Raw genomic sequence first — 23,691 nt, 5'->3', positions numbered from 1 at the left:
ATGAACTCTGAATAAGATAAATCCAAAGAGCCCACACTGAGACACATTGTGGAAATGTGGAAACCCAAGGACAAAGAGAAAATTGTAAAACCTGCAACAGAGGAACAACTTGTCACATAGAGGTGATCTTCAATAAAATTAACAGCTAATTTTTCCTCAGAAACCATGGAGGCCAGGAGTCAGTGGGATGATATATGTAAAGTCCTGAAAGGAACAATTTGCCAACCAAGAATTATATAGCCAGCAAAACTATCCTTCAAGAATGAAGGGGAAATTAAGACATTTCCAGATAAACAGAAGCCAAGGGAATTCATTACCAGTTCATTAGACCTGCCCTACAAGGTATGCTAAAGGGAATCCTTTTTGCTGAAATGAAAGTACCCTAGACATAGACACATCATAAGAACAGATAAGGGACATTGGTAAAGGTAACTACACAGGTAAACATAAAAGCCAGTTTTACTGTACTTTTTGTGTGACTGTGACTCCTTTTTTTTTCTATATGATTTAATGAACCAATGCATGAAACAATGACTATGACTATAAACTTATGTTAATGGACATAAAATGTATATAGAGGTTATCTGTGACAATAACAATGTAAATGGGAAGGGACAGAGATATAGGAAGAGAATGTTTGTATATTATTGAAACTAAGTTAGTCTTCAAATTAAGTTGCTATAAGTTTAAGATGTTAATTGTAATCCCCAAGATAACCACTAAGAAAATAACTTTAAAAAATACAAAAAAGGAAAGAAAAAGCAAATAAAATGTTACACACAAGTAAACAACTAGATACATAAGAGGGTAGTAATGGAGGAATGAGGAACAAAGAACATATAAGACATACAGAAAACAGATAAATGACAGAAATAAATCCTTTTTTTATCAGTAATCTCATCAAAGTAAATGGACTAAATTCCCCTATTAAAAGGCAGACGTTGGCAGATTGTATTAAAAAAGAAAACAGTATCCTTCTATATGCTGTCTACAAGAGACTTCCTTTAAATAAAAAGGACACAAAGAGATTGTAAGTAAAACAATGAATAAATATATTCCATGCACATAATAGCCAAAAGAGAGCTGAGGTGTTTATTATTGTCAGATGAAATAGTCCTTTAAGCGAAAGAGGTTATAAGAAACAAAGAAGGACAAAATATATGAATAAAAAGTTTGATACAGCAAGAAGGTTATAAACATACATGCACCTAAAAACAATATATGAAACAGAAATTGACAGAATTGAAGGGAGAAAAAGATAGTCTTACAATAATATTTGGATACTTCAATATCCCACTTTCAGTAATGGATAGAAGAACAAGGCAAAAGATTAATAATGAAATAGAGGACTTGAACAACACTATAAACCAATGACGTATAATGGACATAACACAGGGTGTTACACTCAACAACAGCAGAATACACGTTCTTCTCAAGTGTACATGGAATATATTCTCTATGATTGACCATATATTAGATCATAGGGGCACCTGGGTGTCTCAGTTGGTTAAGTGTCCAACTCTTGATTTTGGCTCAGGTCATGATCTTGGGGTCGTGAGATCAAGACCCACGTCGGGCTCCACACTGGCTGTGGAGCCTGCTTAAGATTCTCTCTCTCCTCTGCCCCTCTGCCTCTTCCCCCCTCACTTCCCCCCCCAAAAAAGCCCAAAAAAACAAAACAAACAAAAAAAACCATATATTAGGTCACAGAACAAATTTTAACAGGTTTTAAAAATCTGAAACCATTCAAAGTATCTTTTCTGATCAAAATGGAATGAAACTAACAATCAATAACAGAAGGAATACTGGGAAATTCACAGATATGTGGAAATTGAACAACATACTCTTAAACAACTGCTGTATCAAAGCAGAAATCACAAGGAAAATTAGAAAAATATTGAGATAAATGAACATGAAAACACAACTTACCAGAAGTTACGGGATACAGCAAAAGTAATGCTAAAGGGTAAATTTATAGCTGTAAACACATACACTAAAAAAGAAGAAATTCTCAAATCATAACCTAACTGTACACCATGAAGGACTGGAAAAAGAAGAGTGAACTAAACCCAAAGATGGTGGAGGGAAAGCAATAATAACGATGAGAGTGGAGATAAATAAAATAGGGAACAGAAAAACTGTACTAGAGAGAATCAACAAAACCAAAAGTTGGTTCTTTGAATAGATTAACAAAATTGACAGACCTTTAGCCAGACTGACTAAGAAAAACAGAAGACTCAAATTACTAAAGTCAGAAATGAAAGTGGGACATGAAAAGATGTTCAGCATCATCCATCATCAGGGAAATGCAAATCAAGACTACAACGAAATTATCACCTTATACTTGTCAGAATGGATAAAATAAAAAATACAAGAAACAGCAACTGTTGGTGAGGATGTGGAGAAAAAGGAACCCTCTTGCATTATTGGTGGGAAGGAAAATTGGTGCAGCCACTGTGGAAAACAATATGGAGTTTCCTTAAAAAATTAAAAATAGAACTACCTTATGATCCAGGAATTGCCCTACTGGGTATTTACAAAAAAAAAACCAAAAACAAAAACCAAAAAAAACACTAATGCAAAGGGATACATGCACCCCTATGTTTGTTGCAGCATTATTTACAATAGCCAAACTATGGAAGCAGCCCAAGTGTCCAAGGATAGACAAATGGATATTTGGTATATATCTGCAATGCAATATGACTCAGCCATAAAAAAGAATGAAATCTTGCCATTTGCAAAGACATGGATGGAGCTAGAGAATATTATGCTAAGGGAAATAAGTCAGTCAAAGAAAGACAAATACCTTATGATTTCACTCATATATGGAATTTAAGAAAAAACAAATGAGCAGAGGGGGAAAATAGAGAGAGAGGTAAACCAAGAAACAGACTTAACTATGGAAAACAAACTGATGGTCACGAGAGGGGAGGTGGGTGGGGGGATGGGTGAAATAGGTGATGGGGATTAAAGAGTACACTTATCATGATGAAAATAAAATAAAATGGAAAAAAGAGATTTAAAAAAATGAAAGTAGGGACATTACTACAGATTTTACAGATTATGAGAATATATGAACAATTATACATGAAACAAATTGGGTAACCTAGATAAACAGACAAATTCCTAGAAACGTACAATCTACAAAAACTGACACATGAAGAAGGAATATTTGAACAGGTCTATATATAACAAGTAAGGAGATTGAATCAGTAATCAGAAACCTCTCAGTGAAAAGCCCATGACCAGATGGTGTCACTGGTGAGTTCAACCAAACATTTAAAGAAGAATTAACACTAATACTTCTCAGACTCTTCTAAAAAATTGAAGAGGAGGGAATACCTCCTAACTCTTTCTATGAGGTCAGCATTACACTGATACCAAAGCCTAATAAAGACAACATAAGAAAAGAAAATTACAGACCAATATGCCTTATGAATATAGATGTAAAAATTCTCAACAAGATATTAGCAAATAAATTCCAACAGCTTTATTAAAAGGGTTCTATACCACAAAAAAAAAAAAAAGTCGGATTTTCTTTTCCTGGAATGCAACTACGATTCATTACACAAAAATCAATCAGTGTAATACACCATATCAAAAGAGTGAAAAGAAAAACTATACGTTCATCACAATTGGTGCTGAAAAAGGATTTGACAAAATTCAACACCTTTCCATGATTAAAAAAATAAAACAGTAAAGTAATAATAGAAGAATTTCTCAATATGATAAAAGCCATATATGAAAAACTCACAGCTGACCTACTCAATGGTGAAAGACTGAAAGCTTCTCTCTTAAGATCAGCAACAAGACAAGAATGCCCACTTTTACTGCATCAATTGAACATAGTACTGAAAGTTCTAGCTAGAGCAATTAGACAAGAAAAAGAAATAAGACATCCAAATTGGAAAGAAGGAAGTAAAATTATCTCTGTTCACAGATGACATGATCTTATATGTAAAGTCCCTAAAAGTTACACACACACACACACGTTGGAGCTAATGTTAAGTTGTAGGATACAAAATCAAAACACAAATATATGTATTTGCAACAAACAATTCTAAAAGGAAATTAAGAAAACAATTCCATTTACAAAGGCATAAAAAAAGAATAAAATGCTTAGGAATAAACTTAATCAAGATGGCAAAAAGTATACGCTGAAAAACTACAAAACATTGTTGAAATTAAAGAAGACTTAAATAAAGGACATCATATGTTCATGGACTGGAAGACTTAATATTAAGATGGCAATACTACCCCAAGTGATCTACAGATTCAATGTAATCCTGACAAAATCCCAATAACTTTTTTACACAAATACAAAAATTCATCCCAAAACTTCATATGGAATTGCAAGGGACCCTGAATAAGCCAAAACAACTTTGAAGAATAAGAACAGTTGGAGGACCAACACTTCCTGATTTCAAAACTTATTGCAAAGCTAAAGTAAACAGTTAAGTAGTGTAATACTGGAGTAAAGACAGACACACAGACCAATGGAATGGTCCAGAAATGGACCAGAAATAAACTCTCACATAAATAGTCAATTGATTTTCAACAGGGCCCAAAATATTTCCACAGGGAAAGGACAATCTTCAATAAATGGTGCTGAGAAAACTGTATAGCCACATGTGAAAGAATGAAGTTGAACCCTTACAATACATACAAAAATTAACTTAAAATGCATCAAAACTTACACTTAGGCTAAAACTATAAAACTTTTAGAAGAAAACATGGGAAAGTCTTCATGCATTGAATCTGGCCATGACACTTTTGATACAACACCTAAATAAATTGGATTTCATCAAAATTTAAAACTTCTGTGCATCAAAAGAGTGAAAAAGGGGAGCTCACAGAATGGGAGCAAGTATCTCTGATAACAAATTAATATGCAGAAGATACGAAGAACTACTGAGACTCAAGAACCAAAAATGAAACCAATCAAGTCAAAACTGGACAAAAGACTTGAATTGACATTTCCCCCAAAGAAGACATCCAAATGGCCTATAAGCATATAAAAATAGTCAACATCATTAGTCATTAGAGAAATTAAAATCAAAACTACAATGAGATACCACCTCATGCTCATTAGAATGGCTATTTTCAAAAAAGGGAAAAATAACAAGTGTTGGCAAGAACCTGAAGAAATTGGAGCCCTCATGTATTGATTATGGGACTCCAAAAGGCTGCGACCACGATAGAAAACAATTTGGCAGTTCCTCAAAAAGTTAAATACAGAGTTACCATTTGGCGCAGCAATTCCGCTCCTAGGAATATATATTCAAAGGAACTGGAAGCAGAGATTCAAACAGATACTTGTACACCAACATTCACAGCAGCATTATTCACAATAGCCAAAAGGTGGAAAACCCAATTGTTCGTCACTAGATGAAAGATAAGTAAAAAGTGCTATCTATACTGAAATATTATCCAGTTATTAAAATGAGTGAATTACTGACACGTGCAGCAACATAGAAGAACTTTCTAGACCTTATGCTAAGTGAAATAAGCCAGTCACAAAAGGACAAACGTATGATTCCACTTGCATGAGATACCCAGAATAGGCAAGTTCATAGAGGCAGAAAGCAGACTAGAGGTTACCAGGCACTAGGGGGAGGGGAAACTGGAAGGATGAAAGTTTTGGGTATAGATAGTGGTGATGGTTGCAAAACACTGTGCATGTACTTAATGCCACTGAATTGTACACTTAAAAATGACTAAAATGGTAAATTTTATTCTGTATATTTTATAAACCAGAAGGAAGAACATAGTGGCATAATGCTCCAAATTTATGATAGAAATGTTTTCAGTCTAAAACGCCACATATTGTTAATTAAGTGTGGGGTCAAATAAAGATGTTATGAGACATACAAAGTCTCAAAACTTTTATCTTCCATCCATGCACCATTTCTTGGTAAGTTACTGGGAGATATGCTCCATCAAAGGTAGGGAGTAAACAAAACAATGGGGAGTGGGGGAGAAACACAGGCTCCATCTCAGCAAAGAGGTGAAGGTAGAAATTCTCAGAATGTTGGTGAAGGAAGTCTCTGGGGACAGCTGCCTTCAGGCCTAGAGGGAATCCTATCCAGGCTAAAATAAGAGAAAAGAGGAAAGGAAGGTCTCCAATGAAAACATTGAAACAATAGACAAGTGAGTATGTTTGGCAAACTGACAGGCTGAGTTTGTCACAGAGCTGAGGATAAATTACTAATACGTGCAGAGAAAACTGAGGCGTTATCAAGCCCAGGGAAATCATAGTACATGTAAGGCTCAGCTGTGAACAAAAGCCACATCATCATAAATGTGTGAGCAACTGTCTGAATAACTCAGAGACTTTGAATTATGTCTGCTATAAAATAGTTTACTCATTTGTGTGAGTGGAGACAGTCATTAGACCACTGTCAATGAACAAAGGCAATACCAGAACTTATAAGAGAGGACGAAGAAAAGGAAGAACAAAACTGTAGAGGGTTTTACATTTGGGGGCAAACTGATTAGCTGGCAGCCAAGAGGGCAGTCTATCCTTGAACACCTGGGTTGGCTAAAGGGATCCAAAGGAATTTCCATTGTTGATGGATTCTCTGGAAACCCTGAGGGCATCAGAGTGGGCAAATGTGCCAGGCTGTCTGAGTACACTGCTGGTCCTGCCTTATCCCCATGGGGTCAGCCCCATTGTCTGTATCAGACTTGCTCACAGATTCTACTATCTAAACACAGCGCTCTGGGAGATCGGGTGGAGGAGAGGTTGTGTGTACACAGAGGGTGATGTAAGAGTGGAGTTCTTATCTTAGAAAGTAGGAAGTTAATCCATAATGTATAAAATTGAAAAGTCGAGAACTAGCTGTGTATGCCTATTATATTCTGAGACTATTCAAGAGTGAGCCCAGTGAAGCTATGAGGTAGCAATGGCTGGGAACCACTGGACTGTATATCCTAGGCCCAGCATTCCCTAGCTGTGTGACCTTGGGCAGAACTTCACCTCCTGGAAACCCAGTGTCCTCATCTGTAAAATAGGAATGTTATTGCTTACTTCATAAGCCATTGTGAGTATTACATGCATCGCAAGTGCTTTGCCTGGCATGGTACTGCACTATTAGTAAAAGGTTAACCCTCTGAGCTATTGCCCTTATTAATACTGCCATTCCTTGCAATATTGAGTACTGTACTGGCCAAGGCCTGGACCTGGGTCAAGGGAAGAATAAAAGGGCCAATTCCTGCCACAAGGGCCTAAGACAACTCCATATCTCTCTCCATGGTGGGGAGAGGGTCCGTCCCCATGAGAAAGGAGCAGGATGGGTGTAAATCTCAGCTCCTCCTTCTTACTCTTTACAATTTCGCCAAGAAAATCTGTCAATGTGACTTGAAAAGAAAGGACAATAAAGGCTTCAAGACAGGAGGAATTTCTCGTCCAATTTTTGAGTAAACACAGCATGAACTGGGGGGGCTTTGAGCTAGGCTGTCACTGGTGGGGTGGGGTCAGGAGGGGATTCCAACGTGAAGAAACCTGGTGTGTGCCCTGGAGGAGGTCAGAGCCTGACACCCGGGGCACCTGCAGGAAAACTGGCAATGACGACTTATGACCTCACTTTTATTCACATAAAGAAGAAGGAAGAGGAGGTAGAGGGGTTGGGGTGGTGGGAGAAGTAAGAGGACAAGGGGAGGGGAGGAGACAAAGAAGGAAATGAGAAGGTGGGTTTTCATTTCAGTTAATTGTATGTGATTTCCTACGAGGCTCTTCTGAAATACTGAACACAAGTCAGAGACTGACCCGTGCCAGCCCCCACCCCAAACTACCTTTCAGAGATTCTCAGGGTGGTGAGCCCACCATCCCCATGCAGGATCTAAGTCAGAACTAAACTAGGTCCTGGGAATCCTAGTCAAGTCACTTTCTCAGTTTTGGTTTATAAGAGGGGGATAACCATTTCTACCTATTATAATCTTTGCCTCCTGTTAGCTCATTTTGGAAATTGATTTGCCACAGTTCAGGGGCAGAACAAGTGTGAGAGAACTAAAGTGCGTGTGGTGGGGAAAGTGCAGCTCTGGGTCACCACTGAATCACCTTGGAAAAGGCACCTTATTTGCAAAATGGAGGGTACACTTCTCTCAAGGACGTGTACGCGACATGCCTGAGATACAGCTGCCAAGTGGTAGTTACTTGTCTGATATAAGTGGTATAAAATATAATGGATTAATTATGGTCACAATTATAATCATTTTATGGTAATATAAAACCATAGACTCATTTATAATGATAGAATATTATTATTAATAATAATATAGTATCATCTAATTAGCCCTCCAGGCCTGGGAACTGCTCCCACAATCTCAACTTATGGCATAAGCAAAATAATTTTCTAAAAACACTTGCCCCCATAGCTGCCTTGTCCCCTTGCTTCTCCTCTGAGCTGTCTCACATGTGTCTTCCTGGATGACCATGTGGCCTGAGCATATCCACTTGGTGATATTTCTTGTTTTGTAATTTACATTTGAGGGTGTAGCCATTCTGCCTCCTTACACTGTCTCATTCATCTCTGAATCCGGTGCTTCCCATAACACCAGGACATAGTAGGTCCTTGATAAATGCTTATAAATGACCTTGGACATCATTGTCCTCGGTAAAGACTTGTGGAATGAAAAGCAGTCTCCATTTTTAAACTGTGTTACAGACAGCTGGACTGGGACAATATTTGAGTTTTACTCTGTCCTCTCTCTTGCCTGCATTTCCTCCATTCAAGTAAGACTCAGGACAGAGATGTCCTGGTGTGGAGAGAGAGGAAAGCAGAAATCTAGGCTTTTGATTTTAAAACTTAGGGGAGAGGATTCTTGGCAGAGACAAAGTAACTGGGCCAGAAACCAGCACAGAAAATAATTTCCCCTATATCAAAACAAAACAAAACAAAGCAAAAAAACAGAAGCTCAATCAATGATTTAAGTGTGAAAAAGAATAAAATTACAAAAAGTTCTGGAGAAAAACGATCTAATATTTCTTTGTAACCTTGGAGTATGAAAGGCCTTTCTAACTATGACCCCATATCCAAAATCTGTAAAAGAAAAGACTGATAAAATAGACTACACAGAACAAGGAGACAAAAAAACCCCAAACATGGCCAAAAACATCTTTAGAAAACTCTAAAGGGTTTTCATTTAGAAAACTTCTAAATGAAAAATGGGAACAAATCATTGCAGTTCAAATCTATAAACAGAAGAGGAAAGGCCAGCTACCCAATAAAAAATTGGGCAAACACAGTGAACAGACAGTTCACAGAAGGAAAAAACATCATAAAGATGTCTGGTCTCATTCCGAAGTGATAGGTGAATTCAAACTATGCTGATACTATCTTCCCTCTAATAGACTGCCCTCTAAATCCAGAAGCTTAATAATACCTTCTACTGGCAAAGTCATGAGGAAACTGGCACTCTTATTCACTATGGAAGGCGGGGGGGGGATAGGGATAACCCTCGTGGAGGGTAATTTGGCAACATTTGTCAAAATTACTGATGCGTGTACCAGTGATATAGTGATTAAACTCTGGGATTTATCCCAGAATGTGAAATAATAAATTACTTGCAGCAATGTTTGTAATAGCAAAGATTGGTAAAAACCCAAATGCCCATCAGTAGAGGACTGAATGAGTAAATTACAGTATGCTTATATACAGGACTATTGTGCATCTCTAAAAAAAGAATTAGGAAGCTGTTTATATATTGCTATGGAAAGAACTCCAAGATATATTGTGTGGAAAAACAAAAATAAAAATAAACAGGGCACATAACAGCATAGCTCATAGGATACCTCCCTTCCTCCTTCCCTGCCTCCCTCCCTCCCTCCCTGCCTTCCTTCCTTCTTTCCTTCCTTCCATCCTTTCTTCCTTTTTGCAAAAAGGGGGAAAGTTCAAATCTATAAGCATTGACATATACACAAAGAAACACTATAAAGAAACTTAAGAAACAAAAAAAATGGTGTTTTAAGTAAAAATCTTAGGAATAAATTTAACAAAAAAGTGCAAAACATGTACATGGAAAACTACAAAACATTGTTGACAGAAATCTTAAAAAGACCTAAATAAATGGAGAGACATCCCATGTTCATGGATTGAAAGACTTAATATTGTTAAAATGGCAATATTCCCCAAATTCTTCTATGGATTTAATGCAATCCTAATAAAAAAAAAATCCCAGCTGACTTTTCTGCAGAATTTGACAAGCTGATCCTAAAATCATATGGAAATGCAAGAGACCCAGAAGAGACAAAACAATCTCAAAAAAGAAAAACATAGTTGGAAGACTCACACTTTTCAACTTCAAAACTTACTACAAAGCAATAATAAATAAGATAGTGTGGTACTGGCATAAAGATAACCATAGACCAATGGAAGAGAAATGAGAGTCCACAAATAAAGCCCAACCTTTATGGTCAACTGATGTTCAATAAGGGTACCAAGACAACTCAATGGAGAAAGGAGAGTCTTTTCAACAAATAGTGCTGAGACAACAGGATAGCCATGAGTAAAAGAAAAAATTTGGACTCCTACCTCACACCACACACAAATAAAAAATTAACTCACAGTGATCATAGATCTAAACGTAAGAGCTAAAATGACAAATTTAGAAGAAAACAAGAGTGAATCTTTAGGACTTGGGGTTAGGCAAGGACACCAAATTCATAAATGCCTAAAGAGAAGATTGAGAGATTGGACTTCATCAAAATTAAACACATTTGTGCTTCACAGAATACCATCAAGAAAATAAAAGGACAATCCACAGACTGGGAGGAAATATTTGCAAGCCATATATATGTTAAGGGATCAGTATATATAAAGAATGCTTATAACTGAATAATGAAAAACAACCCAATTTAAAAATAGGTTAAGGAGTTAGACATTTTTCCAAAAAGATACGTGAATGGCTAATAAGCACATGAAAAGATGCTCAACATCATTTGTCATTAGGGAAATGCAAATCAAAACCACACTGACATACCTACTAAAAGGGCTATAATGAAAAAAGGGATAATGACAAGTGATCATGAGGATGTGGAGAAATTGGAACCCTCATAAATGAAGCAGGATTATCAAATGGTACAGCTACTGTGGAAAACAGTTTGGTAGTTCCTCAAAATGTTAAGCATAGAATTACCATAAGACCCAGCAATTCCACTCCCAAGAGAAATGAAAACATATCCACCCAAATACTTGAACAGGAATGTTCATGGCAGCATTATTCATAATAGCCAAAAAGTAGAAACAACCCAAATGTCCATCAACTGATGAATGGATAAATAAAATGTGGTATATCCAGTAAATGGAATATTATTGGGCCATAAAAAGGAACAAAGTGTTGATACATTCTACAACATGAATGAACCTTAAAAACATCGTGCTAAGGGGAAGAAGGCAGTTTGCTAAACACCACATTCAATTTTTATAAAATTGTTCAAAACAGACACCTAGGGGCTCCTTGGTGGCTCAGTTGGTCAAGTGGCCAACTTTTGATTTTGGCTCAGGCAGTGGTCTCAGGGTCATGGGATCGAGCCCTGCATCTGACTCTGTGCTTAGTGGGGAGTCTGCTTGAGATTCTCTCTCTCCCTCTTCCTCTGCCCCTCCCCCCTCAAATAAATCTTTAAAAAAAAAAAACAGGCAAGGGGCGCCTGGGTGGCTCAGTCATTAAGTGTCTACCTTCGGCTCGGGTCATGATCCCAGGGTCCTGGGATCGAGTCCTGCATTGGGCTCCCTGCTCCTCGGGAGGCCTGCTTCACTCTCCCACTCCACCTGCTTGTGTTCCCTCTCGCTCTGTGTCTCTCTTTGTCAAATAAATAAATAAAATCTTTAAAAAATAAAAATAAAAACAGGCAAATCTGTAGATACAGAAAGCAGATTAGTGGTAACCTAAGGCCTGGGGTGGGGAGGAATGGAGATTGCGGGGTGATGAAAATGATCTAAAATTAGATTATAGTGATGATTTCGCTACTCTGCAAGTACACTAAATAACATTGGCTCGTACACTTTAACGGGGTAAACTTTATGACATGTAAATGATATGTCAGGAAAGCTGTTTCTTCCAGGGGAGGCAGGGACTGGGCAGATGAAGGACGGAGATGGAAGGAAGACTTCATATTGTATACCTTTTTATACTTTCTGTGCTTCCAATGTGTGACCACTATCTACTCAGAAAACAAATTGAAAATACAAAAAGATCAAACAAAATTAAAGAGAACTCTGACCCTTCCCTCATTTGGGGAGAGGAGAGAGAGGGTGCTACCACCCACCCCAGCCCCCTGAAGTGGTGGCAGGGGGGCCCGTGGGTTAGATTGGACAGGGCAGCCCTAGAGAGCTTCCAAGACATATTCATGGTCTGGAGGCCACCAAGCTGTGGGACCTGATGGGGACATAGGACGTAGTTGGCCAGATGGCAGACACCCAACTGACCAGAGGGTGCCATGCCTGCTCCCCATTCCTCCACCACCACCTGGACCTACATAAAATCCCAGAACCATCATCCAGCCCCAAAGAGGGACTGGGAAAACCCCAAGATTGACACTGGCCAGGAAGAATAGAAGCTTGAGAAAGTTCTGTTGACATAGAGGGAAGGAGGGAAGAACTCCTCTTGCACGCCTGGTTTTGTGGACCAGGCTCACACCCGCGGCCTCCTGCACCCTGAGACCTGAGAGCACCAGGAGGGCTGATGGTTGGAGCCCTCTGCCTGTGGTTCCAAGTGTGCTTGGCTTAAGAGGTGCTGTACCAAGAAAGACCTCTGTGGTCAAATTAGTTTGAAAAATGCCAGATTAAAGGAAGGCAAAGCTTTTTTAGCTGCAGCCCTTCTCTGAGTCTTTGCTTGGGGACTCCTCAAGAGGGGTTCTGGCAGGTTCAAAGCCCTTTTGATGTTTTGAAGGACATCTGGTGGGGCAGAGACCCTTCTTCATGGTACAGCTGAGGAAACAGAGCCTGGAGAGGGGAAGGGCTCATCCAAGGTCACACAGTGAGTCCGTGAACACCGGGAGCGAGAACCCCTGATTCCAGGCCAGGGCGGATTCGGCTGCACCAGGCTGCCACACTCTGCGCCCCGTCACAGTTCTGAACGGTCCCCAGCCCGTGATACTGGCGGCCCGGGCAGTTTCACCCTGAGTCAACGTGGTCTCTGGTCCTTGCCTGCCCGAGTTTCTCAGAAATTTTATACGTTTGAGCCCTAAGCTAGGGACATGTCTGGGGACGTGGTCACTGGATTTAAAAAGGAATCAGAGAAAAGATATGCTCCCTGCCTGATGTGAGCCGGACAGAGTGGTAGCCAGCCGTGCGTGAACCCAGGCCGGGCCACCCAAGGCCCTGACAGCCCCTCAAATCCAGCCTTGGGGTCCCCTCTGCACAGTGACGGACTTGGACCCATCTGCTCCAGCGACCTATGCTTCCTGGTTTGTGCCTTCGAACGAACCTTTAAAACCCTCATAAAAATTCTACAGGGTAAGCTATCTAGCTTCTTCAATAAATAAATAGTTGGGGGGGGAAAGGAGACCAGATGGGAACTGTTCTAGATTAAAACATGTAATCAAAGGCATAACGTGGGCCATGTCAGATCCTGATTTGAACAAATCAACTGGAAAAGACGTTGATAAGACAGTTGGAAAATCTCAACACTGACAGGTTATTTAGTAATACTGGGGGGGGGGTCATTCTACTTTTTTTTTAAGATTTTATTTATTTGTTTGACAGAGAGAGGGAGAGAAGGATCACAAGTACGTAGAGCGGCAGGCAGAGGGAGAGGGAGAAGCAAGCTCCCTGCTGAGCAGAGAGCCCTGCTCAGCAGGGAGCCCAAAGTGGGGCTTGATCCCAGGACCCTGGGATCATGAACTGAGCCGAAGGCAGAGGCTTAACCCACTGAGCCACCCGGGTGCCCCTGGGGGGAGGGTGTCATTCATTTTTGAATTGGTCAGGGCATGATGGTTATTTTTTTGGTTTTTGTTTTTTAAAGAGGCTTTTAGAGATCAATGCTGAGGTATCCACAAATCAAACAATACAATGTCTGCTATTAGCTTTAAAATGATCCAGTGGGGCTGGTGGGGGAACATGGCAGGCATGGAGGATGTAAGGTGGGCCATACGACGATAATTGTCGAAGCTGGGGGATGTATGCTGAAGGTGCATTAAACTCTCCTCTCCACTTTGGCTTCAAAATAAAATACTTTTTTTTTTTTAATATTTTTTTTTTAAAGATTTTATTTATTTATTTGACAGAGAGAGACACAGCGAGAGAGGGAACACAAGCAAGCGGGAGAGGGAGAAGCAGGCTTCCCGCCGAGCAGGGAGCCCGATACGGGGCTCGATCCCAGGACCCTGAGATCATGACCTGAGCTGAAGGCAGACGCTTAATGACTGAGCCACCCAGGTGCCCCAAAATAAAATACTTTTTAAATGTCCTGGCCAACCTGGCTCAGGTGCCCTGGCCAGCTTGGGTTCGGGGGTGTCTCAGACGGAATTCCTGCCTATGTGCTGACCTTCCAACCTCCCGGCTCCTCTCCTGGAATGCAAGGTGCAGACCCCCAAAGCCCCCAAAATTGGGGCTCTCCATGTGCGGAGGCCTGGGGCGACCCCCAGACTGCCCGAGCTTGCCCGTCTGCTGTGGATGCTGTCCCCACCAAACCCCACCGAACCCATGCGGGGTGCCCCTGGCCAAGCCCTCCTCACACCCACTCCCACTCCCTCCGGCCGCCCACCTGGCTACTCACGCCACTCTTTCTGGCCTGCCCGGCTCCAGCCACCTCGCCTGCTCCGGCCCAAGCTGCTCATTACTCAGGAGGTTTATTATTAGACTGAGATTTGATTAGTGCCTGAGCTGCACTTCCTGGGTTTTCCCCCCCCCCAACCTGTAGGATGTAAATCAGCGGCACCCCCTCCCGCCCTGCACCTGCGTGTTAGGAGCTGAGGTGGGTGGCCTGGGACTACTCCGGAGTCCCCACCAGTGCCATCTGTGGAGCTCCCCTGCACCCTGCCCACCAGCGTCCGCAGGGCAGGGGAAGGACAGGACTGGCCTGGCCTGGCCTTGGGGTGAGGTATAAACTGGTATGACCGCAAGCAGGCCCTGACCCACCACTTGGACCTGGTTTCCTGCCCCATGGCACACGTCCCCGGGTACAGCCAGGGTGAACCCGCTCTCCAGCCTCCAAACATTGCTCAGCCCCTTCCCTCTTCCTTGACACCCATTTCCTATTTCATTGCTTGGTCGTCTCTTCTTGTTCTGCCTTCAGGCTCAAATGAGGGGCCAACTCCTCCGGGAAGCCATCCCTGACTGTCCTAGGCCTGGTTAAATGCCCATTCTCGGTGCCTCCTAAGCCCTATCAAAGCACTCAAGAGGCTGACAGCCTGGCTTTGAATCTTAGCTTGGCCATTTACCAGCAGGAAGCTTTTGGGGCAATTCACTTAACTTCTCTGTGCCTCCATTTTCTCTTCTCGTGAGCGGGTGTAGTAATTGTACCCAGCTCACAGGTTCTTAGGAGAATGAAAGGAGTTGCCACAGTTAAAGTCTTAGAGCAAGTTCTTGGCACCTAGCAATTCTCAATAAACGATATGGAGGATTAGCACCATAGCCCCCATCACAGTCTTGTAACTCGTTTTCCACGCCTTCGCAACTCCCCTGAAACCTCCATGGGATTAAGACTGGATTGAGACAGATTTAGAAGCCCACATCATTTAGGAAGGAAACTTTGAGGGATGGGAAGGAATTGGGCAGGTGGAGGGGAAGTGGGATGGCATCCAGGGGACAATTAGGGCAGGAGTGAGGGCGGGGGAAGGAAAACAAAAGGCTGACTTGAATGACAACAAGCACAACAGGAGAGGAATTAAGGTTGGTCAACTAAGAACTGCTCAATCGCAGTGATCAGAGAAACACAACTTAAGCAATGAAAAATGAATTTTCACCCACCAGCATAGCAAAATCCTCAAGGTCAATAATACGTAGGGCTGGAGGTGACCCAGGGAAATGCGATCTTGCGCCCTGCTGGTGGGAGGGAGTTGGTACCACCATTTTGGAGGGCAACCTGCCAGGGTCCATTAAACTGTACAACACACGCCTAACTCACAACCTGGACATTATTCTCCACATGCTGCAGGTGCACGGGGATGTTCGCAGCGGCATGGTTAATAATAGGGAGCATCTGGAAACTACATACATGTCCATCCAACGGAGGATGGCTGAATGAGATGCACAAGTCATAACCAGGAACATTATGGTTACAAAGGTTACAAAGAAGGAGCTAGATGATTGTCCAGACAAATCATGATGCCTATAGTAAGACACCTTGTAGTAAAACAAAATCACAAATGGCCTTCTCCGTGGCCCCATGCATATGAATGTGATGCAGACGAAGTCTTGTGGGGTATATGTGGTAATGAGTTACCTCTGGGTAAGACAAGAGGGGACCAGGTTTGGGGGTGATGGTCAAAGGGGACTTTAGCCCTATTTGTAATGTTTTCATGTTTACACAGAGAAGATACTTATGTATTACTTGTGCCAATGAAAAGTAACAAAACCACATTGTAGGCTGGTGGGTGGGGGTGGATTTGTGAGCCAGAGGTGACCGTCGATTGTGTCCCCAGGAACTTCCTGCCTGTTGAGTCGGGACAAGCCCAGAGTCACTGTCGGATGCCCTCAGTACACCTCCTGCTTACCTTCCTACCCAGGGCTGGGGCTCTCCCCACCTCACAGAGCAGCTAGCTCCCAGGGGGTTAGTTCTGACCGTTAGAAAGCTGTCTCTGTCTACTGAGCGGACCGTGCCTTCCGGAAACAGACCTGCTGGACTGATTGCGGCTCTCTGAAGCCACACACGTTGCCCTGCTCAATGAGATCCCACTTTGGAGTTTTAAAGCCAGCATAGGTTAGGCGTGAAACGAAGTCAAACAAGATCCAATCTGACTTTTGGGGTGGCCAAGAATGGGATGGTAGTGTTTCCTAATGTCTCACTGCTGATCACAGCTTGTTAATGCTTTTGCTCAAACACCCTTTACAGATAATGGATTTTATTTGCTTTCTATTTTCTTTAATTACAAGTGTAATTTACATGCAGTGAAATGCATGAATTTTAAGTGTGCAGATCAACGAATAGTTTATGTATGTGCATACCCAGGTAACACTACCCAGATCAAGACTTAGAACATTTGGAACCTCCCCCAGAAGGCTCCCTCCCTGCCCCTTCCAGGCACCCCCACCACGCCAGAATTGCCACCATCCTGACGTCTATCCCCATAGATTCATTTCTCTTGGTCCTGACTGTATAAACAGGAACATACAGATGAGATCATCCACTTCTTTCTTCTGGCTTCTTTCTGCTGATATTAGATTTTATTAAACCAGACAGAGCAAAGCTGTGGGACATTTTTGGGGGGAGTTGTTTAACCTTCGTGGGCCTCCTTTTCTCCTGATCAAATGGATGAACGTGAAGCTCACACAGGACAGCACAGACCAAAACACGTGTGAGCTGTCCCCACCAGGGCTGCATGATTACAAGGAATTTTATTACTGTTACTGAACTCGAATTTCATGACCCATGCAAATAGAATCCCTTCCTCCCTGGGCTCCCTCAGAACAGGTGCTGGAGGTTTCTGAACCTCATTCTGAAACCAGCCCTCTCTCGGAGCTGTCTCCCTGGGGGGAGAGGGGGGACGCAGGATTCTAATTTTAAGCCCCACACTTAAAGGGGACAGAAGAGTCTGGATTCTAGAGTAAAGATACCTTGTATACCTCCAGGTTTTGGAGCTGATGCATTCAAATACACGTACCTAAACAGTTAAAACGAGCACATGGTAAAGAAAAATTCAAACAGTGTGAAAGGAAATAGAGCAAAAAAGAAATTTCCCTCCCATCTAGATACTCTCGACGGCCCCTTTCCCTGCTCAAAGGCAGCAACTGTGGCCAGATCTGGTTCACACACGCTTCCAAGCAAAGCCCTAGCATTTACATGCCTGTACCTGTCAATAGAGGATAGATTTTCGCCTCCATCCCCTGCCACCCCATACACATTTTTTTTTTACGAAATTGCTTGTTTATACAGATTCAACGCACTATAAACATACGACCTTTCTTCACTCAATATATCCTATCAGTCAAGCCTTGTCTCTTTAAAGTTCTTTAAATGCTCATTAGAGATAATAACAACCGTGAGCATTTATGTAGCACTTACCATGTTCCAGACACTATTCTAAACCCCTTACATATGTTCACTTCATATATATTTTATCTCTGTGTCTCATCAAATGGCTTGAATTCCCTAAGTGGATTACTTGGTCAGAGGAAACATTGTCACGTTGATTAATATTTTCCAATGAGACTGTTCCACTCTACACAAGCGAGGTGGTGATATTTTGGCCCTGAGAACCTCTGCCCAAGCTGGGTGTCATGGTCTCTTTGAGGCAGTGGGTATATTTCTCATCCAAGCCTTGCCATCTGCCAACCCCCCCTCCCCCGGTCCCTGTGAGGCCATGCTGTGGAACCTTCTCTGAGAGAGTCCTAGAGGTAAGACAAAAGCAAGAGTATCCAAAAAAGGGCATTTCTTAGAAATGCAGTGAAAGCCCTGATTTTCATGATTGCAATTTACATATGCGACTCAGATGTGAATTTCCTATGTTGCTGATGTACCCTGTCTCTCGATTTGTGCTAATTTTTCGGAAATGCTAAATACTTTTAGCAGAACCTGTTTCAAAGAAGCAAACAGCAATTTCTATACCAAGAGTCGCAAACTTTTGTGGGAAGACCTAGTTTCTCTTTCCATTTAAAAAATTTTTCCCCTCAAAACTTTTATTATGAAAAATTCAAAATTCAGAGAAAGGTTAAAGGTAGCATAGAATGAATACCCAAGGACCCTCCAGCGAGGTTTAACAAGTGTTCACATTGGTGTCTGTCTACCATCTACTTTCCCGCTGAGACGCTTGAAAGCCGTTTGCAGACTGACATTCACTCCTCAGCCCTCCAGCGGACATCTCCTAAGACACGGACATTCTCTTCCATAGATTTAGCATTTCCACACCTAAGAAAATCAATAATAATTCGAAACACCATCTAATATCTAGTCCATATTCAGATTTCCTTCCCCAGCTGTTGTCTGAAGCTTTTCTTGGCTGCCTCTTTTGAATCAGAAACCAGCGGGGGGGGGGGGGGGGGCCTGGGTAGCTCAGTCGGTTAAGCCTATGCCCTCAAGTCATGATCCTGGGGTCCTGGGATGGAGCCCATGCTCAGCGGGGAGCCTGCTTCTCCCTCTCCCTCTGCTGCTCCCCCTACTTGTGCTCTCTCGCTCTCTCTGTCAAATAAATAAATATCTTAAAAAAAAAAAAAAAAGAACCCAGCCAAGGGTCACATGTGGCTTGTGGTTGTTATGTCTCTTTAGTTATTTTTTTGGTCTCTAATTGTCCCCTCCCTTTCGCTCTTTTCTCTCTCTCTCTTTTTTTATTTAAATTCAATTAGCCAACATATAGTACATCATTAGTTTTTGATGTAGTGTTCATTGATTCATTAGTTGCTTGTAACACCCAGTGCTCATCACATCACGTACCCTCCTTGATGCCCATCACCCAGTTACCCCATCTCCCCACCCACCTCCCCTCCAGCAACCCTCAGTTTGTTTCCTCGGAGTCAAGAGTGTCTCATGGTTTGTCTCCCGATCTGATTTCTTCCCACTCAGTTTTCCTTCCCATCCCCTATGATCCTCTGTGCTATTTCTTATATTCCACATATGAGTGAAACCATATGATAATTGTCTTCCTCTGATTGACTTATTTCACTTAGCATAATCCCCTCCAGTTCCATCCACGTCGATGCAAATGGTAGGTATTCATTTTTCTCTTTTCTTTATCTTCTTTTCCTTTCTTTGGTTTGTTTGACATGGACTCAGCCTCTGTCTTATAGAATGTCCCACATCTGCATCTCTGATGGTTTCCTCCTCTGTGCTTCAGCATGTTCTTCTATCCCTGTGAGTTCCTGGGAGGGGAACGGTACGTCTGCACACTCGCTTGGATTTGGGTTGCCCATCTTGGAGGAGAAGACATCCCAGGTGATGGGGTGAACTTCCTATTGATTCCCCTCAAGTGGTGCCTGGTGTCAACTATCCTCCACGAGGTGATGCCCAATTGGATCGCCTGTTGAGGTGGTGACACCAGATGTCTCCACGTAAAGGTGCCCTGCCCCCTCACAAGTGTCACCTGCGGGTGCTGCTTGGCACCTTGCATATCCTGCTCCCCAGCCACCATTCACTGACGGTCCTTGTCTGAAATAACTGTAACACTTGGAAAATGGTGACTTTCTAACCCTATCGTTCCCTCTAATTTCTTAGCCAGTGTTTTCTCTGATGGATTCTCTTTTTATTTCCCTTGTTAAAAAATATACAGAATATAACTGTGCACGAGATAACAAAACACATATTTTCACCACCTAGAGTTACGTGTTAACAGGTTGGCATATTCACCCTCAAATTTTTCTTTTAAGAAAGAAAGCATTACAGCTCTGACCGCCCCCTCCCCCTCGCCCCTACTTCAACCTTCACCAGATGGACGGAACCACCATCATGAGTATGACTCCATCTTCCAGGCTTATCTTTATACCTTTGTAAGGATGCGTTTATCTATGAACAACGCAGTATATATCACTATTTTGCGTGAGTGATTTAGAACTGTTTTATATACATGGTATTCTGAATCTATCATGACGCATTTCACCCAACATTGTTGAGATCGACTCATATTAATTCGTACATAGCTAGTTCATCTCTTTTAACGGCTGTCTGGTAGTCCACATTCCAGTTCTGTCCCTCCTGTGTTGAGGAATATTTAGGTTGTTTCTGACTCCTTGCTGTTATGAGCAAGGCCATCCCGGGCAGACGTGTGCATACTTCTTTGTGTAAATGTGAAAGTCTCTCTGGGGCGGTTGTTCTCAAACAGGACCTCTGAATTGTGGGGTGTGCACTTTCCCACCTTTAGTAGATATCACCAAACTGGCCACACTAAGAATCGTTCCCCCTGGCAGCGGATGACTATCCCCAGGCCCCCATCTCTTTATCTACACAGGGGAGTATCAGACTGTTTCATCTAGTATCAGATATTTTGGCAATCTAATAGGTAAGAGTTGGTGTCTTGTTGCTTTAATTTGCATTTCCTGATTACTCATGAGGCTGTGCACAGATGCTTACTGGCCCCTGGGAGAAGGAGCTGCGACCTACCTGAAGGCTTGCAGTCACTCACTGGGAAGGACAGGACAATGAGAGGCGTGGCGGGGGGCAGGGGGATGCGCTGCTCTGAGCGTCTGAGCTGCTAGCGAACACTCACTCTCCTAGACACGTCTCATGCCCCTGAAGCTCACCCTAAGCCCAGGAGGTGCTATATTAGCTAATAATCAGGTGGCTATCACAGAGGGAATGTAATTATTATCCATTCATAATGTCCCTATATTTGTATTAATAATCTTTGTCACCGATTATTGGCATGTGCGAGGCACTTTACAGATTTTATTTAATCCTCTCAGAAATATATTTATTCTTCTTCTTCCTATTTTACTGAAGAGGAGCCTGAGGGTCAGAGAGGTAAGTGATTTGCCTAAGGTCATAGAGCTGGTAAGTGATCTGCTTGAAGTGCCCAAACCCTTCCCTCCCCATACTCCTCCCACATGCCCAGATAGCTCCCAGAGAGAATAAAAGATGACTTCTTACTGAAAGAAGAAAGGTTCTGGTTGCCCTGACCCTCCCCTTGGCTATGAGCAGAGAAATTTTTTGTTCACCAAAAAGTGCAGCCTTGCAAATAGCTCCCAGCCCACTGACCCAGGTTCTGGATCAGGAGACAGAGAGGGCAGCTTAAAGTACTTCTTTCTTACTGCAGCTTAGGAAGGAGAGGTGAGTCAGTGATCTCTTCGTCTTTTATCGTTTTTGGATCGGCTGGAGTCAGGGTGGGTGGGGAATGGAGCTACAAGGCTCAACAATGGGGGACCTTTTATATCTTAAGTTTGGGAGCAAAAAGAATCTCTCTCTCCAAGCCCTCTGTTGTACATGCGATGTTGGGCAGAGATATTTACAGACTTCTCCATTGTCATCCGGACTCTGGAAGAGAAGTATCTCACAGACACCAGTTCCAGCTGCCCATTTTATAGATGGGAAAGCTGAGGCAGTGAAATCTCTAGGCTCTGGGCTGCTTGAGGGCGCCAAGGTATGTGACTTACCCTCAGAGCCCAGCGAAGTATTCAGCCTACAACATACCTTTCACAAATACCTGTTGAGTGAATACACGAATGAATGAGAAGGTTGGAAATTGAAAACAAACAAGATTTTGGTTCCTTTGGGTTTCGCTGGGTGGTGACCAATTTAAGGAAGGAAAATCGGTGAACCAGGTCCTTCGTGAGAAGACGAGGCCAGGCCCCGCGGGGAGGTGGTGGTGAGTCAGCTAGCACTCACGTTCACAGCCCAGTGATTCACAGACCTGGGACTGAGGCTACAAGTACAAGGCCAGGAACAGAATCTGCACAAGGCCCCACACTACCTAGCTCCACCACCTCCCTCCTCTCCTTTCCCACCTCTCTCCCCGCTCCCTCCAAGAGCCCCGCCAGACCCATTCATTTGCACCTCAGGGGCCTTTGCCCCTGCCGTTCTCCCTTCTGGAATGCTCAGCCGTGGCTCTTCATGGGACTGAGCCTCAGGTCCTCAGAGGGGCACTCCTGACCACCCTAGCCAGACTTCTCAACCCCACCACTTGGATCTGGTTGATTTCCTTCTGAGCGCTGACACCTGCTTAGAATGAGCTAGCTTGTTCGTGGGCTTACCGGCAGCTCATCTGCTCCCCCTCTAGAATGTAAGCTCCAGCAGGCCAGAGCTCCATCTTGACAGCAGCAGGTCCCCAGAGCTGTGCCTGGCACCCAAAAGACAGTAGCTGCATGACTGAGAAAGAGAACGGGGTGAGCTGCTGACTTCTGGGCTGAGGTCTCTGGCATCCCTTATCTGTAAACAGTAGGAGACAAGCTGGAAAAGGGGTTTGGGCCCAACAGTGAAGGTGATGGTGTGTGTGGCGGGGCGTGAGGGGGTTGGGGGACATTAGAAGAATAATAAGTGACCGCAGTTAGTTGAACTACTACTAAGTGCCAGGCACAAGCTTTATTTTAAATTGTTGCACCCTCAGAATAAGGCGGATGCCACCAAGCCCCCCATTTTACAGGTAAGGGAGTTGAGGCTGAGAGAGATGGAGCATTTTGCCCATAGCCAAGGATGTGGTAGAGCTGAGATTTTCTCCCACCAGTATCTGACCCCGGGGCCCACGATCTTCCCAGTGGATGCTGGAACAGCTGGGGTTGTTATAAATTGTCATCAAGCTCCAAATAGGAGCCTGAACTCCTGCCAGACCCTGATATTCTTCTGCCCTGGGACCCCTGACCCTCTCAGGGAGGACATGCGGGACCAGAAGCAGAGTGGTGCACTGACTCAGGCCACAAGCATTAATTGAGCACTTACTGTGTGTAGGGGTGCTCCGGACATGGTAGTATGTAAGTCAAATTCCCGCGATCATGGAGCTCAGGCGACGGAGGCGGAGAGATGCCAACATAATATGACAGGAACTCAGAAGCTGGTCTGTGCTAGGGTAAAGTGGAGAGGCAGGCTCTGGAGCGCCCAGGGTGTGTGTGTGTTGGCGGGGGGAGGGGTGGCAGGACAGGTCTACCCAGAACAGTGGATAGGCAGCTTGCAAAGGTC

At 42.9% G+C, this 23,691-nt stretch overlaps 1 protein-coding gene across 2 annotated transcripts in view; it reads right to left on the bottom strand.

Annotated features, from left to right (window-relative positions):
- Nucleotides 1–14,809, bottom strand: part of TNFRSF13B (TNF receptor superfamily member 13B) — a 32,009-nt gene extending 17,200 nt beyond the window's left edge. The window contains exon 1 of one of the 2 annotated variants that reach the window (XM_078068021.1): nt 14,716–14,809. In XM_078068021.1, coding sequence (XP_077924147.1) covers nt 14,716–14,776 — 61 coding nt within the window. In that variant the 5' untranslated portion in view covers nt 14,777–14,809. Of the gene's footprint in view, nt 1–14,703 lie in introns of both variants that reach the window. The other variant, XM_078068020.1, reaches the window with a different exon arrangement.
- Nucleotides 14,810–23,691: the final 8,882 nt, after the last annotated feature.

This window comes from Halichoerus grypus, chromosome 2, assembly GCF_964656455.1.
Source record: "Halichoerus grypus chromosome 2, mHalGry1.hap1.1, whole genome shotgun sequence".
Lineage (NCBI taxonomy): Eukaryota > Metazoa > Chordata > Mammalia > Carnivora > Phocidae > Halichoerus > Halichoerus grypus.
Note: the sequence above shows the minus strand (reverse complement) of the source record. Positions and strands in the feature narration are given on the sequence as shown.